Source organism: Sarcophilus harrisii, chromosome 5 (assembly GCF_902635505.1).
Source record: "Sarcophilus harrisii chromosome 5, mSarHar1.11, whole genome shotgun sequence".
In the NCBI taxonomy this organism is placed as follows: domain Eukaryota; kingdom Metazoa; phylum Chordata; class Mammalia; order Dasyuromorphia; family Dasyuridae; genus Sarcophilus; species Sarcophilus harrisii.
In genome coordinates this window covers 29,088,617-29,106,449 of record NC_045430.1, presented here as the reverse complement: position 1 = coordinate 29,106,449, position 17,833 = coordinate 29,088,617, and the positions used below count along the sequence as shown (strand labels likewise).

The following is a 17,833-nucleotide window of genomic DNA, read 5'->3' as shown; positions in this document are numbered from 1 at the left end:
CTTGAAAGCATCAATTCTGAGGGCATTCAGCTTTCCTTATGGTTCAACTCTCACAGCCATATGGAAAAATTAAAGCTTTGAGTATAAGGATTATAGCTTTGTCAACCAGGTGATGTCTGCTTTTTACTGTGCTGTTCAGATTTGCCATACCTTTCCTTCCAAGGAGCAAGCATCTTTTAATTTTATGGCTGCAGTTGCTGTCTGCAGTGGTCTTGAGCCTACGAATATAAAATCTGACACTGCTTCCAGTTATTCTCCCTTTCTTTGCCAGGAAGTGAAGGGACCGGTTGCTAAGATTTTAGGTTTTTTTTTTTTTTTTTTTGATGTTAAACTTCAAGCTGGCTTTTACATTCCTTTCTTTTATTCTCATCAAGAGGCTTTTAAAATTCTTCTTCACATTCTGCCAACAAAATGCTATCATCTATATATTGGAGATTGTAGATCTTTCTCCTCGACATTTTAATTCTAGCTTTTGATTTGTCCAGCTTGGCATTTTTCATGATATTTTTTGCACATAAATTAAATAAACAAGGTGACAACATATAACCTTATTGTACTCCTTTTCCATCTTCAACCAATCAATTGTTTCATATTCAGCTCCAGTTTTGCTTCTTGACCTGCATCCAGATTCATCAGGAGACAAGTAAAATGATCTTTCTACTCCCATCTCTTTGAGGTCTTGCCACACTTTGTTGTGATCCCCACAATTAAAGGCTTTGGTAGATGCTTTTCTGGAATTTGTTTACCTTCTCCATATGACACTGAATGTTGGCAATTTGGTCTCTAGTTCCTCTTCCTGTTTAAAAACTGGCCTGCACTTCTGGTAATATTTGGTTCACATTATTCTGAAGCTTAACTGACAGAATCTTAAACATCATCTTTCTGGCATGTAAAATAAAGGTAATTGTTCAGTATTTTGAACATGTTTGCCATTGCCCTTTAGGTTTGGAATGAAAACGGATCTTTTCCAATTCATTGGCCACTGTTAAATTTTCTACATTTTCTGGCATATTGTGTGCAGTACTTTAACAGCATCATCTTTTAGGACTTTTAATAGCTCAGCTGGAATTCCATCCCTTCCACTATAGGTGGAAGATTCCTGATTTGTACCCACTTGGGGATGAGGCAGAGGAGTTTCCGAGAGCACATGGGCCCATCTGTCTAGAGAAGGCTTCCAAAACTCAATCAGGGCAGAGTGTTAGTTACTGAAGCTTTCCTCTACCAGTATCACTATTATTAGCAAGACCTCCTAAGGTCCATTTAACTTCACTCTTCTAGATGTCTGGCTCTAGGTCGGTAACCACACCATCGTGGTCTGTGATGTTCAGATCTTTCTTGAATAGTTCTTCATGTATTTGCCACTTCTTCTCAACCTCTGGTATTTCCATTGAGTCTCCATTTTTTTATCTTTTATTTTTGCCCATTTTTGCATGAAACATTCCCTTGATAGCTCTTATTTTATTGAAGAAATCTCACTGCAACTTGTGGACATTTTAAAAATGAAAGTAGATTCACCTTTAAAAAGATTTCATTGCATTTGGCTTCTGCTGATTTTTAATGCTCCTTTCATCTCTCCAGCTTTCGAACTTTAGACCCTGATACATTCTTACTCTACAATTCTGGAGCACTGTTGGCGGAGGAAAATGTTAATACAGAAAATTACAAAGCAATGCTTGAATTCCTGCTTTCAAGCAAAATAAGGAAGACTAACATGTCAGGTAGATAAAATGTAAATATTCTATAGGGTTGCCTCAACTTTGGGTATTTAATTTAGCCTCATTTATCACTTAATGGGTGGGTATTAGTACGATAATGGTTAGTTAATAGCCAAGTGTAGCATTAGGTACATCATCTTGGGAGGCTTCTATAATGTAGGGCTTGGTCCTGCAGAACAGGAAGATATCTATTCCCTTTCCCAAGGGCAGTATGAATTAGGGAGAGCCTCATGAGTAAAACAGAGAAGGAAGGCAGTAGGAATTAAGGAAGAGCAGGGGGTGGGTCTCAGGAAGACCCCTCTTGGGACTCTCTGAGTGGATGTGCCTTTTGGCAGATTATGTATCTGAGCCACAGGGACACAACCACTCAGTCTGAGTCAGGTCATTTGACCTTAAGAATCCCCCTGGGTTCTGCTAAGGGAGAGAGCTAGCCCACTGGAGTGGGGAACCTTATCCCAGCTTGCTGTCGGGGAGGACATGGAACATGAGTTTCTGGGCTGCTTTGCTTGTCTGTGCACTGCCAGCAAGCCCACCCTCTGGGAAAATGTCTCCCTGCTGTGTGTGCTATACTTCTGCTGGTATCCAAACCCTGAAGACGAAGCAGCTTGGGATTTTGGCTCAAAAAACATTTAATGGACTAAGATGATTTGGAATACCCCGACTCTGAAAGCTGGCTCATCTTCTAGTTTCTTCCTAGTCATCCCTTTTCCTTTTTGATGTGCTGTTATTAGAGACTGGGGTCCCGTGAATGCAGGAACAGCAGAATTCTTGAGCTCAGAAATGATTGCTCAGTCCTTTTGTCTTAGAAATAGCATATTATATAGTAAATATTGTATATGACACACTTATATGTTGTATATAGTATATGGTATATATATATATATATATATATATATATATTGTATATGGTGTCTATATATTTATATAACTGTCATCTTGGTGGTTACTAAGTGAACCTATTAGTGTAATTGTTTCTATATGGAGAATGAAGGTTCTAAAAACAATTTATTTTTTAACTTTTATTTATGCCCTGTGCTTTTTTTTTTTTTTGCTATAGTCATGTCAAAATATGTATTTCTACTTTTTTAATTGGATTTTTTCAATTAAGCATTGGATTATCTGCTTTCATTCTTTTTATTGTGTTTTCACAGATGCCAAGCCCAATTACAAATGTCTGGTTTTTGCATATGAACCATAACACTTAGAGGTCTGATTGTCTTAAAATTTCTCTCTCAGAGCTTTTATGAAAACTGAGATCAGCTTGCTCTTGTAAATGAGTATGGTTATCTAATACCCAGCTCAGAGACCAGGCTAATACCCAAGGGAAATCTTCTCTGTGCTTAGAAACAATGCTTTGAGGGAAGAGCGGAGTACTCTTCCTTGGGGTATGAAGTGAAGCTGGGATTCTGCCAGACTCTACTCCCTGTCCCTAGAATATGGCATATGCCTGCCAGACCCTGTGTCTCTGTTCATGCTGCTTTTTCCTGCCTGGAGAATGCACTTTACCATCTATTCAATTTCGACAAATTATATCCACTTTTCAATGCCCACCTCAAGTCATTATTGGAACACTTACCCTGATTGCCTAAGCACTTTCCTCCAAAACTGGTGTAGCATTTTTTATTTGTATTGCTTATTTAATCCCTGCCCAGTCATCGCTTTATAAAAGTATTGATGTGGTGGCCTTGGAGTATATACCCACAGAAGGTTATAGATATATCCACATGGATGTGGCTATTATTGGGCTGCATGGATGTCTCGGATTCAAGATATCCACCGAGGCCACTCATTAGTCACCTGGCCCACTTCTATGCAAGGAATAGGACCCCACAAAAGACAAACAGTGAATAGTAGAATAAGCCCCTTTATCCAAGCAAAGGTAACCTGCACTCAGCATAGCACAGACTTGCTCATAGTGGGTACCCTATAAAACAATTGCGAAATGAATAAACACATTCACAAAAATGGAACTGGAATTTGGATGAGTTGGAAAGTTTTGAGGAAAAAACACTGCCATGTATACCATATTAGTCATTTTTTTTGCTTTAATTATTGTGTAGTATTGAATCTGAATGTTTTGGGGAACATAATCAGCAATTTAATACTTATCCTTCTGTTTTTTTTTTTTACCCATAGATATTGATGAATTTTCTTATAGCAGCTCCAAAATGAGTGAAGGAGAAAGCCCCAAAGTAGTGGTTTCAACGGAATTAGAAACTAATCTTAAAGATCGAACAGGAAATCTTGGAATCTTGGACAATTTTATCAGAACCTTTATGCATTGCAAAAGAGCAGTGGTAATGTAGCAACCCTCATAATCTCATTTACTAATTAAATAAGCATTTTCTTTGAAAGGAGCATTGAAATAAAGATGGAACAAGTGTTGCTCAACTTGTTCATGTTGTTTTTGTGTTTTTGGAAATCATCCTCTTCCCCAAAATATGACTAGGGTGCCGGACTTGAATTCACCTATACAGAGCTGTGTGATGTGGGGCTGGGCAAAGTCACTTAACCATGGCATTCTGATAGTCAATCAACAAACATATAGGACCCTAGATTTGAAGTAGGAAGCTTTGGATTCAAATCTTGCTTCAGATTCTTGATAGCTCTCTAACCCTGAATAAGTGTCTTAATTTCTTTGTTGTTCAATTTCCTTATCTGCAAAATGATAAGATTGGACTTGGAGGTATCTAGGAAGCCTTTAAGTTCCAGATAGGTAATCCTATGACAAAGGTGATTAGACTCTGAGATCCAGCTTTAGATCTATGATTCTCTCACCAAAGTTGAACTGAGTTTCCCAGGAAGCATAGGGATTATCAATAGATCTAGAACCTTCTTGTGCAAACACAAAATATCTGGGGAAAGCATTCTCTAGAAATCACATAGATCTGGGAAATATTTTGGGACACTTAACAGGAGTCCTGCTTTTGTTAGACTCCATCATGTCCTAGAGAAGACCCTCCAAGACTCTGCTGGTGAAACTTCTTTCCTATCATTTTTAACTAGGCAAGGAAAGATTTTATTATATGCCTGATGACAAATTAAATCTACTTAGCCAAGGGATAGTGTTAGAGAGGTTCAGGACTATCAGGTTGCTCAATGGGTAATGAATTTGTAGGCCCTGGCAAAGAACAAGATGGATAAAATGGCATTGGGTGCTTTGTGGCCCTCTTCTGTAGTGTGGAGATAGGAGATAGTGGTGGGGGAAAGGAGAAAGCCCAGAGTTTCTAGACATCCTTCAAACATGAACTTCATCTATGTCAGAATTTTGCCCAATAAATGGATATACTGGAAGGACAGAAAAATTTCATTGATGACAGTCTTACCATAACTGAAACTGTTCAAGGACAGTGGCAGCTTCTTTCCTTCTCCATTTATTAAATGCATTTGGCACATACTGGTTAGGTGACCTTGGGCAAGGGCTAGGGTCTGGGAGACCTGAATGAAATATTCCCTGCCTTCAAAGACTCCCATGTTATGGGAGCTACAGCACATTCACAGATGGGTTAATCTATGGTAATGTAAATCAGGAGAGGACGCAAATATCTGTGGCGATTGAGACTTTGGAGATGAGAGGGCACCTGAGATGAGCCTTGGAAGAAGATAAGAGTTTTGGGGGAGAGAGAGATAAAAGAGATAAAATTCTGGTCATGGAGGGTGGCTTAGGCAAACTTAAAATCTGGAAGGTCAAGTTTGGAGAACAAAATATTAGTACTAATGGGGTGATAGATGTGAGATTTAAGATGAATCTCTCCCATTTTAGTGACATAATGAAAATGTTCTAATAAGAACTAATATGGATAATACTTTATATATTTATCTCATTTGATAAATAATCCTATTGGGTTAATTCTACTGATTACTTATTCCTCATTCTAGAGATGAGGAATTGAGGCTCCAATGAGGTGAAATGACTTGAAAGTAGGTAGAAAGAGTAGGATTCAAATCCAGTGTTCTCTGGATGTCTCGTGCCCTTATTTCTTCTGGGTCGTGTGGCCTCTTTGTACATCTCTAATGTAGTAAGGTGTTAGTAAACTGAAAAGCCTGGTTCTTTGAGGAGTTAAAGTCCCTATAGACAGAGAGGACACCTGTGAACCAGTGATAGAATGGCTTAAGAGAGGGAAGGGAGAGATTCTCTATTAAATAAGGTAGGATCTGAACTCAGATCCTTCTGAATCCCTCCCAACCCAGCATTCTGTATGTCTCAGAGGAAAAGAGATTGCAGAGTGAGTGTGGTAGAAACAGAGAGGAGTCTGGCTGTCTACCATAGAACTAGAGGATTAGAAGGGACCTCCCTTTGGCCATCTCCTTCTTTCTCTCAACCTCATATTTTTTTGTTTCCTCCAAGTTTGGACTCAATTCCCTTCCCCTGTCCCATCCTAACTACTAGGACCTTTCCTTCCTGGCCACCTTACACTGAAATTTGTGCCTATTCTCCTATCTATTTTGTATGGACTTTTATGTCCTCATTGTCTTAGAATTGTCTTTTTAAGTTGGGATTGTGTTATTTCTGTACTTGTATTCTCAGCAAAGAGTTAAGCACATAGAAGGTGCTCGATGAATGCTTGATGATTGAATGACCTCTTCCTGAAAAAGAATTCTCATTACACCCATTCTTCTGGGATTGCCCCTACTGGGAGACTCCTAGAAAAGGACAACTCACAATGGCATGAAACTCAGGATATTTGTCTTCATGTGCTTGGGATGGAACCAAGTGGACTCTTGGATGTCCGTATTATGATTGGCAGTTGGATGGACAACAAAACTCATCAACATCTAAGATTTTCTCTGTGAATAGTTAACTAGATAAGTTAAAAACTGAATAGGAGGAAGAAGGAGGAAATGGTCCATTGCATATGGGAAAATGGCTATATTTCTAGTGATGCTGTATAGCCACCAGTTGTGGAATATTAGAACTGAAGTTAAGAACTATCCAATGGATAGTGGAAAGGGGTACAATGGGAGTAAGAACAGGCTGAAACTTAGTACAAGGGAAGAATTACAGAGGAGTATGAAAGATGTAACCCCATTTTGGGGAAGCTCTAGTTTTCAGGAAGTATTTCCTTTCATAAAGTTAGAATCTAATTAGCTAATAATTATTTATCATTCTTGGTTCTGTCTGACCTTCAAAGCTAAAGAAAACAAGTTAAATCTCCTTTCCACTTGGTGATTCTTCTAGATAGCTATTACAATCTCCTGAAACAAACTCTTTTTGGATTTAAACATCCTTAATTCCATCAAGTTCTCAGGGTATCACATGGTCTCCAGCTTTCTTCTTCTTGTTATGCTTATTTGGGACAATGAATCTGAAGAATCATTTAGCAAAACTAACCTTGACCTTAGGCAGGTAATCATCTTTCTGCGCATTCAGCTTGTCAGTTAAAGGGTTGGACTTAGTGATCTATAAGGTCCTTTCTAACTTTTATAGAGAGGAATTTTAAGGCATTATATTGGGTGAATTGGCTGTGTCCTTCTCCTCTCAGTCCCTCAATGGTGGATTTTTCGTGTATAAAAATAGCTGTAAAGTTGAGGGCTTAAATGTTTTCTATTGGTTTCTGGCCTGCCTAGAGAATGAAAAGAAAACAAAAGATCCTCACTGATCTCATTACCTAAATTATATTTATAAAACTTTTTTTGAAATGAACTTTTTGCCCATGAATTGACAATTTATTAAAATGTCTTACATGGCATACACAGAACTTTTGCTATTTTGGCTAAAATCTATGATATAATTGAGTGTATGGCAATATAATTGGAATAGACAATGGTGGTGATCATTAATACATTTATAAAATGAAGCCAGTGAAATCTGAGAACATAAAAATGGAGTAATTATTAATTACTCTTTGTACTTGAAGCTATGCTCTTTATACTTTTCTCACTGATCCTCTCAAGTTGATCAGGCTTGTGTTTAAAGGAACAGATGGTGACAGTGGTACTGTCAGCTTTTATAGAAGTAAAAAAACAAACAAACCTTGGAACTGATTTCTTAGGTTAAATGAGAGACTGTACACGTCCCTTTCATGAGATTGCTTTAAAATTAAATCTAAATAAATGGGTTTTTTGCCTGTTGCATTTTGGAAAATGTAGGATTCATAAACTGAGAAATGAGATAACAATGGAACATTCTTATTTTTACTATTTATTGTGTTAATAATGTATTATTATCCTTAGCCTATTTAAGGAAAAACCTTATGTACAGAGATCCTGACTTACCCAACAGATGAACTGGTTGGATCTGTTTCTTGAAATGCATAAGCATTGGGGGAAATCTTCATCTGGGTGGAGGACACAGGATGTTAGACATTGACCTGGAATGGTTTTTTCAAGTCATCAAGGCTTACATCCCTTTATTATAGATGGGAAGAAGCTTTTTTTCCCCCTCCAAAGCACCAATATTTAATGAATTATCATAGTAAGAAAAGAAGCACAAAATCTCTCCCCTTTGAACCTGGGATGCACCATACTACAAATATACCTAGCAACAGTAGGAAGAGCAGAGAGACTCACATTGAAGTCCCAATTAGAGAAGTATGTATTTGCATTAAGCATTTGTGGCCATGGGCCTTCAGGGCTACAGACACCTCAAGGTCTTGTTTCTGTGGAACAGTTCTCTGCTGCATAGAACTCCCCCAAATGCCTTTGCCCACAGCTGTTCTGGAAGTTTTTCCAGGTATTGTTCCCCCACATCTACGTTCGAGCTCAGCTGAAATCCTCAATGAACGAAGGCATTGCTGAGCTCTCTTAATTAACTTGTTTAAAAAGAGTAAGCATCCTTGTCTAAGGACCAGGGGAGGGTTCTCCAGTTCTGTCCCTTAGGTCTTGACTTGGAGGCTTGTGAATTCACCCCCAGGAGATTCTCAGCTCTCAGCACCCAATTCTCAGGAACCAAAGAGTTGGGTTCTCTCTCCCAGGAAGCTTGTGTCCTTGTGGGCACAGGGCCTGGCTCTTTAGTAAGAAAACTTACCCTAGTTTATGGCCACCATAATAAGGTCAAAGTCAGAGTGCTGATAAATGGTAGAGATGACATTTGAAGCACTATCCTTTGGCTTCTGACTTGAGTAGGCACACTACTTCTAATTTTTAATATATATTTTTCTAATTATATATAATCAATTTTTAACATTCATTTTTTAAAAATTTAAGTTCCAAATTCTTTTCTTCCTAGTCTCCCTTCCTCCCATTTCCTTCTCCTGAGAAGGCAAACAATTCAATATAGATTATACATGTGCAGTCATGCAAAACATGTGCCACGTTCCCTCCCCTACAAAAAAGTATGCTGTGGTCTGCCTTCAGACACATTGGTTCTTTGTCTGGAGACGGATAGCACGTTTCCATAATGAGTCCTTCAGAATTGTCTTGAATCATTGGGTTGCTGAGAATAGCTAAGTCATTCACAGTTGATCATCTCTCATTTTGCTCTTACTCTGTATACTGTTTTTCTGGCTCCTCTCACTTCACTTTGTTTCAGTTCATCTAAGTCTTCCCAGGTTTTCTGAAAGTATCCTGCTCTTCATTTCTTATAGCATAATGGTGTTCATCATAATCACTTGTGCACAACTTGTTTAACTGTCCCCCAGCTGATAGACATCTCCTCTATTCCTAATTCTTTTCCACTGCAAAAAAGAGATGCTATGTTTTTGTTCATTTATGTCCTTTGCTTTTTTTCTTTGATCTCTATTGCATCTAGCAATGGTGTTTCTGGGTCAAAGAATAGGCACAGTCCCTTTGGACATGGGTCCAAAGTGTTCTTCAGAATTGTTGAATCAGTTCACAACTCCACCAACAATGCATTGTTATTGTTCAATTGCGTGATCCCATGGACCATAGCATGCCAGTGCTGCTGATGGAATTTTCTTGGCAAAGATTCTCCTGTGGATAAAGGGAAAGGGAGGTTAAGGGTCACATAGTGTCTGAGGTTGGATTTGACTTCATATCTTCCTGACTAGACCTAACACTCTGTTCAGTGATCTGCCTCTAGCATTATTGCATTAATACGTTAGTGTCCCAAATTTCTCACATTTTGTCCTTCATTTGTCATTTTCCTTTTATTAGCCAATCTGATGGGTGTAAGTGGCACCTTAGAGTTTATACCAATATTTTCAATGAGAGAATTTGTATTCCACACATATATTTAGTTTTCCTTATTTGGTCTTGAAACCTTTTGCTTTTTTTCTGTTGCTGGATGTACTTTGGTGATGGACAATTTTTCTTTTAATGTAAGCTCTGCATTTTGACAGTAACTATGGAATAAGTGATATATAGCTGATAGGGAAAAATGGTTCTTGAAAACTATTGTTTATTAAAAGTATTTCCATATCTTAGCATTACTTTTAGTTAGAGCTTCATTAGTTTAGCATTATGCCAAAATGTGCATTGGATACTTATGAAGCATATAATAGAATTAATTTCTTTGAAAGCATAGTCATTTTACATTTTTAAGAAATGTTCTGCAATTTCTTGTTAGCTAGATTAGGCCGTGAATGAGATGTTGCCAACAGTCCTTAAAATTGTACATGTATTACCATAATTTAACAAAGAAAGATGGTTTCCATATTTATCTTCTGGAAATATAAATCTGTGTTGCACACTGCTTGTGTTCTAGGTTCTCGCTCATCGTGGTGGTTATTGGACCTTACTTCAGAATGCCTCCCGGATTCTTTGGAACTACACCTTGGAAGTACAGATGCTCTTTCAACAGACACATGCTTTTTCGAGATCATTTCCTGTCAGCAAGGATGCTCTCTTATGCACATTTGTGTTGCCATATTATTTGACATCAGAAGCCCTCCTTGACATGCTGGTAGAACTGCAGCATAGCAAATCTCTTAAGGTAAAGTCAGTTGGAGAGAGAGAGTCTTTCTACTTTATCTTCTACTTATCAGGGAGAAAGATGTAGGGTGGGTCAAATAGCAAAGATGACAATGATTTATACATGGATATCAATAACCCAAAATACATTGAGTTGAGCCAATGGTCCAGCTTTTGTGCGTAGAGAAAAATGTCAAGTATTACCAGATTCTACAGTTAAATAGAGATCTGTATTCTCATCATATTTAGCAACAACAGAATTGAATGATGATGAATGAATGCATACCTTCTAGAGTACTTTCAAGAATTCACAGCTTGGGAAAAATAGAAATTAATTTTTCTTGTGTTTATATTTGGTTTGGTTGTAGTACATCTGTTTCTCATAATTATGTTGAACATGAGGCTTAGTTTTTACTGAAGTGAATTTAAATTGTTAGCATTAGAACTCAACTGTTAACACATTTACAAACAAATCAATAACTGTCCTACTGTCTGTCACACCTTCCCCGAGTTCTGATTGAGTTAATTATTTATGCTCATCCTATTGTATTTGTCTCAAGGTGTGACGTGGTACTAAGAATCTGAAGCTAAGATTTGAGGTAACAAATCTTGGCTCTCACTTGTTGAACTAAGTCCAACCCTGCAAGAATCAGGCAACATACACAAGGGTGGAAAGCATGTTGAATTTGAAAAACAAAAAGGATCCTGTCTAATCACCTATATCCATATGGAGAGAGGTTGAGCAAATGATGGGAGTATCATCTACTTTGCACCTAACCAATAGAGTTCTGAGAGAGAGGGATAAGACTTCATTAGAATCTGAAAAGGGAATTCTGGTCATGGGCAGCTACCACCAAGAGACCTTAGGAGAGCAAATTTCAAAATGCTTAGAAAAGTGATAAAAAGTTACACAGGAAGGATATTTTGAGTTATGTTTGGGTGATTTCAACTTGCTTCTGTATTGTCTAGCAGGAAGAAGGCTCTTAATACTGCAAAGGGTGGGTAAGAGGGCTTTGGAATAAAAATAAGAGAGATTTGGAACTCCAAATCAGTTCATATCTTGTGGCCTGGGTGAACTATACCTGAAGATATTGAAAGATCTGTCACAAGCATTTATTAGGGAAGAGGGAACAATTCGGGAGCGCCTTCTGTGTTCCAGGAGGATGGGCCAAGTGTTTTAGAAATATTATTTCATGTGATCCTTACAACAACCCTGGAAGGTAGATGCTATTATTATTTCCATTTTATGGATAAGAAAACTTGAGGCAAACAGAGGTTGGCTCATAATCAAACAGCTATTTAAGTATTTTGAGACAGTATTTGATTCAAGTCTTTCTAACTCAAAGTATTCTATCCACAGTGCCATCTAGCTGCTTTGTAGAAGATGGTCCATAATATGGCTAATGTGGGAATGTTTTACATGACTGCACATGTATAATCTGTACCAAATTGCTTGTCTTTCAAGGAGGGGGCAAGGGGAAGAAGGAGAGAAAAAGGAATTTGGAACTCAAAATTAAAAAAAAACATAAATGTTAAAAATTTTTGTTTACGTGTAATTGACAAATAAAAATAAAATAAATTAAAATAAAGATGCTGCATGAATGTTTAACCTGTATCAGATTGCTTGCCGTCTTAAGGATGGGATATGGGGGAGAGAGGGAGAAAAATTTGGAAAACAAAGTTTTACAAAGGTGAATGTTGAAAACTATCTTTGTATGTATTTGGAAAAATAAAATACTATTAATAAAAGAAGATGGTATATGAATTACATCTTGAAAGAAGAGAAGAAATCATTGAAGTCAAGATGAGGAAAGAGTATATTCCAGGCATGGAGGGCAACCAAAATAAAGGAACTGAGATGGGAGGTGGAGTGTTGTGTGGGAGGAGCAGAAATAGGTTAGTCATGTCCATTGAGGCTGTAATAAAAATGTGCAATCCAGCATTAGCGACCTCCAGAGACAGAGAAGTTTTTGGTTTATCCTAGAAGCCAAAGGGAGCTATTGGAGATATCTAACTATGTTATTTTTATATATTTAATCTCTATAGGCTCATATATGTGAATGCAACATCTACTATTAGAATGTTATTTCCTTGACAGTAAAAATTATTTCATCCTTTGTGTTTATGAGTTCCCTGTATTATTGGCTATCAGATATTATAGACACTTAACAAAATCTTGTGGATTGAGTGCCTAAAAAGCATGTCACATAGAGACAATCAAAGGAATAAAATATGCTCAGAATCTTTAAGTGTGAGAAATAGGATATTCAGAGGATGTGTAAGTTATGTTTGCAGAAGAGAAATTTTAGAGGGACGTGATTATGTCTTCAGGTATTTGAAGGGGTGACTTATAGTATGAACGAATGAATGAAAAATCATTTATGAAATGCTCAATTCCTCCTCCCTAAAATAGTAAGCAATCTGATAGAGGTTATACATGTGTAATCTTGTAAAAAAATTTCTACATTAGTCATTTTATGGACAAAAACTCAAAAGAAAGAAAGAAAAAAGACAAGAAAGGAAGTAAGAAAGAGAAAAATTCTATGCTTCAGTTTGTATTCACTTATTTTCCAGACTTCAAGGCTAGGTTTTTAGCTATCCTCATGAAAACAACTATAATAGTGATAAAGTATTAATATGTCTAGAATCTGTGATTTTTGATGATATGGAAACTCCCTCCACCAATTATCCATTGTTGAGGGGTCTGACTTGAAGGTCTGCTCCAATCAGATTAACTATAATTGGGAAATGTTTAATTAAATAAAAATATAATATAATATGAATAACATTAATTAGTGATTTTCTAAGCCAATATGCAGCCCAAAAGGATCTCTTTCTATTTCATTTTGATATCTTGGAGAGAGGCCTGAGCTTCCGAGAAGATGTGACTTGGCTATGGGCCCACAGCTTCTACGTGTCAGAGGGAGTTCTGCTATAGCAGCATCCATGTGAAGAGGTTTTGTTATTGTTTGTTTGTTTTTGCTTCTATGTTTTATTAAACACAGTTTTCTCATCATTTCTCTTGAAATAGTTGCCAATAAGCATTTATTAAGCTCCTGCTGTGTACTAGACACTATGTTACATGCTAGGGATACAAATAAAAGCAAAAATATGGTCTCTGTGGAGGAAGACAATATTCAAACAGTTGTATCGGATTTTTGCGTATGTATATGTCTATATACACACAAATATAAGTCTATGTAATAGATAGATACATATATTTTTGCCTTTATATTCCCATCATATATATAATATCCTTTATCATTTATATAATATATTATATACACATCATATATATCTATATATATATAATATACACCTATATACATATGGAAGCAACTACATATGGAGGCTCAATGGATAGAGCACTGAAGCATTCAAATTTGGGCTCAGGTACTTACCAGTTATGTGGTCCTGGATAAATCACTAATCCCTCTTTGCTTTAATCCACTGGAGGAAGAAATAGCAAACTACTCCATGATTTTTTTTGCCAAGAAAATCCCATGGACAAAATTGCTATGTTATGATCCATGAGGTCATGAGCAGTTGGACGCAACTTGAACAACAATGCACATATGTGCACATATCCTTATATACATACACATAAATATATATAATAGTAGATATCTATATGTTCATATAGAAAATAAATTGGAGATAACCCCAGAGAGAAGGCATTGACATGTAGGGGGACAGAGAAAGTCTTCTTGAAGAAGATACTGTTTAACTATTTTGTAATTATCTTGTAAAGTGAAGTGGATAGTGCAAGGGATAGAGTATGGGACTTGGAGATAAAAAGATCTGAGTTTGAATTTTGAATTTTGTACAGTGGGAAAATGGGAATCACTAGCACATATTGCGCTGTATTTCAATGAAATTACACAGTAAGTAATGCTGAATGGAGCATTGCAGTAATGCTGAAAGTAATGCTGCAGAGCCCACATAAAAAATACAATTGGCTCATGCTAATTGAAACTCTTAATCACTATGTTTTAATAGCCTGTTTTGTTCTGAAGTGAGAAGTATACTGAGCAAGTGATGCTAGTGTCAGTCTATGCTCAGAGAAACCATTTGGAGAGAATCAAGAATATGTGTGAGCCATCCTATATCAAGAGTCAAGATATGTGTGATTGATCCTGGATAGATCCCTTAAATCTCCCTGTCATTCAGTTTCCTTGACTATAAAATGGCAATAATAATAATAGCATCTACTTCACAAGGTTATCATGAGGATAAAAAGTGTTAATATTATATAATTATATATGTATTATGTTAATATATAATTATAGAGCATTGTAAAACTCAAAGGGCTATATAAATTCTGTTGTTGTTATTATCTTATTGTTATCTCCCCCATTAGACTATAAGCTCCTTGCATTGTTTGTTTTTGTTTTTGTTTTGTTTTGGTTTGGTTTTGTATCCCCACTACTTAGCATAGTAATAGCCTGGCTATAGTAATAGCTTACTAATTAAGTGTGGATAGATTGATTGATTTAGATTATTATTACTTCTTAGATACATTCAAAGTTAGTGCATTTTGGGTCCATCATCTGGAAGAAAATATACTTTGGTATCAAATCTTGAATAGTCCTATACTTGATTCAATACACAATTTGGTCATTTGCAGATTTTGGATGACAATAAAGATTTCGGTGTTCCCAGTGCTTATGGAAGCATTGAAGATGATAATGGGGGCTTTAATCTGACTTTTGAAGATCCTTTTGATGATATGAATTTGGTTGATATGAAGTATATTTCTGACTTCATCTTTAAAACTTTGGAAATTTTGTACAGAGTGGGAAAATGGGAATCACTAGCACATATTGCCCTCCATTTCAACGAAATTACACAGTAAGTAATGCTGGAGGGAGTCTTGCCCTGCAAGGCCCACATCAAATGCAATTGGCTCATGTAAATTAAAACTCTTAACCACTATGTTCTAATGCCCTGTTTTGTCCTGACAGTGAGAGGTATACCGAGCAGGTGACACCATTGTTAGTCTATGCTCAGAGAAACCTTTTGGAGAGAATCAAGAAATTCAGTGGCCAAAATACGATCAAGATAGAAAATGAGATTGAGGACAAGGTGGGGGTGTGCATGTATATGCATGTGTGTGTGTATGTGTGTGTGTGTGTGTGTGTGTGTGTGTGTATGTACATACATATGCGCTCATTTTAAAACGCAAAACATCTGCGTGAATTTGTTCCATTCTTTCCAAAACCTTTTTGTAGCATTTCCAAATAACAGACAAAAATAGGTAACTTTGTGTACCCAGAAAGAACATTTCACATGAAATTCACAGAAAAGTTTTCATCAAAGTTTGCTAAATTAGCTTGTATCATCATTTCATGTATATGAGGACCTCTGTTTCAAACCCTCAAGAATGGCACACTCATTTCTGACAGGCTTTCCACTCCTCACATTTCTATTTTTAAATCCCTATGATACCAGGCTTTGGACATCATGATGGTAGAGAGTAGTTGGCCCAAAATTAAACACAGAGGAAGTTAATTCTGAAAAACATCATCAAGGAAAATTTAAATTGTGCTAAATTGTCCTAAATGATGAGCGAGGTGGGAGAACCATCCCACATGTTCTATGATTGCAAAGTAACAAAAAAAAAGTAGCCTGCATCTCCTAACTGTTTCAAATTAGATAATATAAGATAAATTTAGGAGAGTGAATTACACAATATTGGAAAACTATACTCTAATTGCCATATGTAATTTGTATAATGCTCTCCTCCAGCTGTATTCTACAAAATGAATATGAAAAATGCTGTTGTTTGTTTGGGAGAGTTGATCATGATTGAATGCTGCCATCCTGGCTACTATATTAAGCATCATGTTTTGCTTCTTTATTTTGACAAGTGAAAATAAGAGAAAAATTCAAGAAAGATTAGAAATGGATGACTAATTGATAAATATTCTTCTTCTTCTTTTTGTAAAGATAAACCTCCGCCATATCATTGGCAAACAGCCCCATCCTGCTTTTCAGCCTAATGAAGCAGGATGGCGTGAAGGCTTTATTGATTTTGACCAAGCTAGAGTTCATTCAGGTAAGGAATGATTCTAGTCCCACATTCTGTTTACTAATTCTCATGTAAGGCTCACCTTTCTCCTCCATTACTTCTATGGTCTGCTAGAACTTAATCTTACCTAATTAAAAAGTTTCTAAAAATCCTTTTTCTAGAGGTTTGTTTGATTAAAAATTAATCCATTTGGCATTTACCCATCTGTCTTAATCTCATTAGTTTTGTTATTTACATTATTATAAACTTCAATTAAGATGGATTCTTTTGGGGAAAAAAGCAAATGTATTTTTATTGAATTTCTAAGATGAACAGAGATCCTAGATGGTTGGTGAATGCCCACACTGTGGTAATTTTCTTTTTTCTTTCAGTGTGGGGGAATGGGGAAACAATTGGAAATGACCTTCCATTGCTGCCTTGCTGATACCCCAGAGAGGGTTCTGTTCTGGTTTCTGAAGCAGCTCTGGTCCCCGTGATTAATACAGATTGTTTCTCCTGAGAATCCTAGTTTCCAAAACTCTTTTCAGATTGTCATCCCAGGCTTAGGACATTTAGGAAACTTGTGACATTTGATTTTAGCTAAGAGAATTGAGCCTTCAAGGTTTGGGCTGTCTACAGTTTGAAGAGATGAGGCAATAGAAGGCTAATATAGATGAGAATAAAAACTGCAGTTTTCTTGAATTCTGTGCCTTCTTCTACCTCCTGGTAATGGATATGACTATTGGAAAGGTGCACTAGACTTGCTTCTGAATGTGTTTGAATTTAAGGGTTGCCACCAGAAGTTAAACAGTAGATGAGGGAGAGCAGTAGAGGCTTAATTTTCAGTAATTAATAGAATAAATATTCTTTGATTGGGAGCTTCCAGGAGAAATACCTGCAGCTTTAAATCCTTCCCACCACAGCTCACAATAGCCTTCTCCCAGTTCAGCTGGGTCAAGACCCTCAGTTTGATTCCAAAATGCTTCTTGTGCCAGGAGTTAAAGCCATCCTATAGAGCAAGATTTCTTAAACCTTTTCCACCTCAAGATTCCTTTTCACCCAATAAATTTTTACAGTGAGACAGATGCTTCTACCAGTGCTCCCTCACCTGTCAGGGTATCACCTCCCTGATTTCATGGTGCTCTTTGAGAACGAAGGACAAGAATATCAGCATGACCCCAGATGTATAGATATATAAAATCCATATACAGAGCAACATTTACTGATAATAAATCAAAATGTTGCAGCTGCCCACATTCAGTTATAAGGCTGCAGATGGGGGGTCATAACCCGTAGT

General features: G+C 36.9%; 1 protein-coding gene across 1 annotated transcript in view; it reads left to right on the top strand.

Moving 5' to 3' along the window:
- The window catches only part of CFAP54 (cilia and flagella associated protein 54), a 299,509-nt gene that overhangs the window by 112,285 nt on the left and 169,391 nt on the right, over positions 1–17,833 (top strand). Inside the window, exons 34-39 of the mRNA XM_031939791.1 lie at positions 1,579–1,718; positions 3,852–4,012; positions 10,321–10,548; positions 15,154–15,377; positions 15,491–15,611; positions 16,476–16,584. Coding sequence (XP_031795651.1) covers positions 1,579–1,718; positions 3,852–4,012; positions 10,321–10,548; positions 15,154–15,377; positions 15,491–15,611; positions 16,476–16,584 — 983 coding nt within the window. The remainder of the gene's footprint in view (positions 1–1,578; positions 1,719–3,851; positions 4,013–10,320; positions 10,549–15,153; positions 15,378–15,490; positions 15,612–16,475; positions 16,585–17,833) is intronic.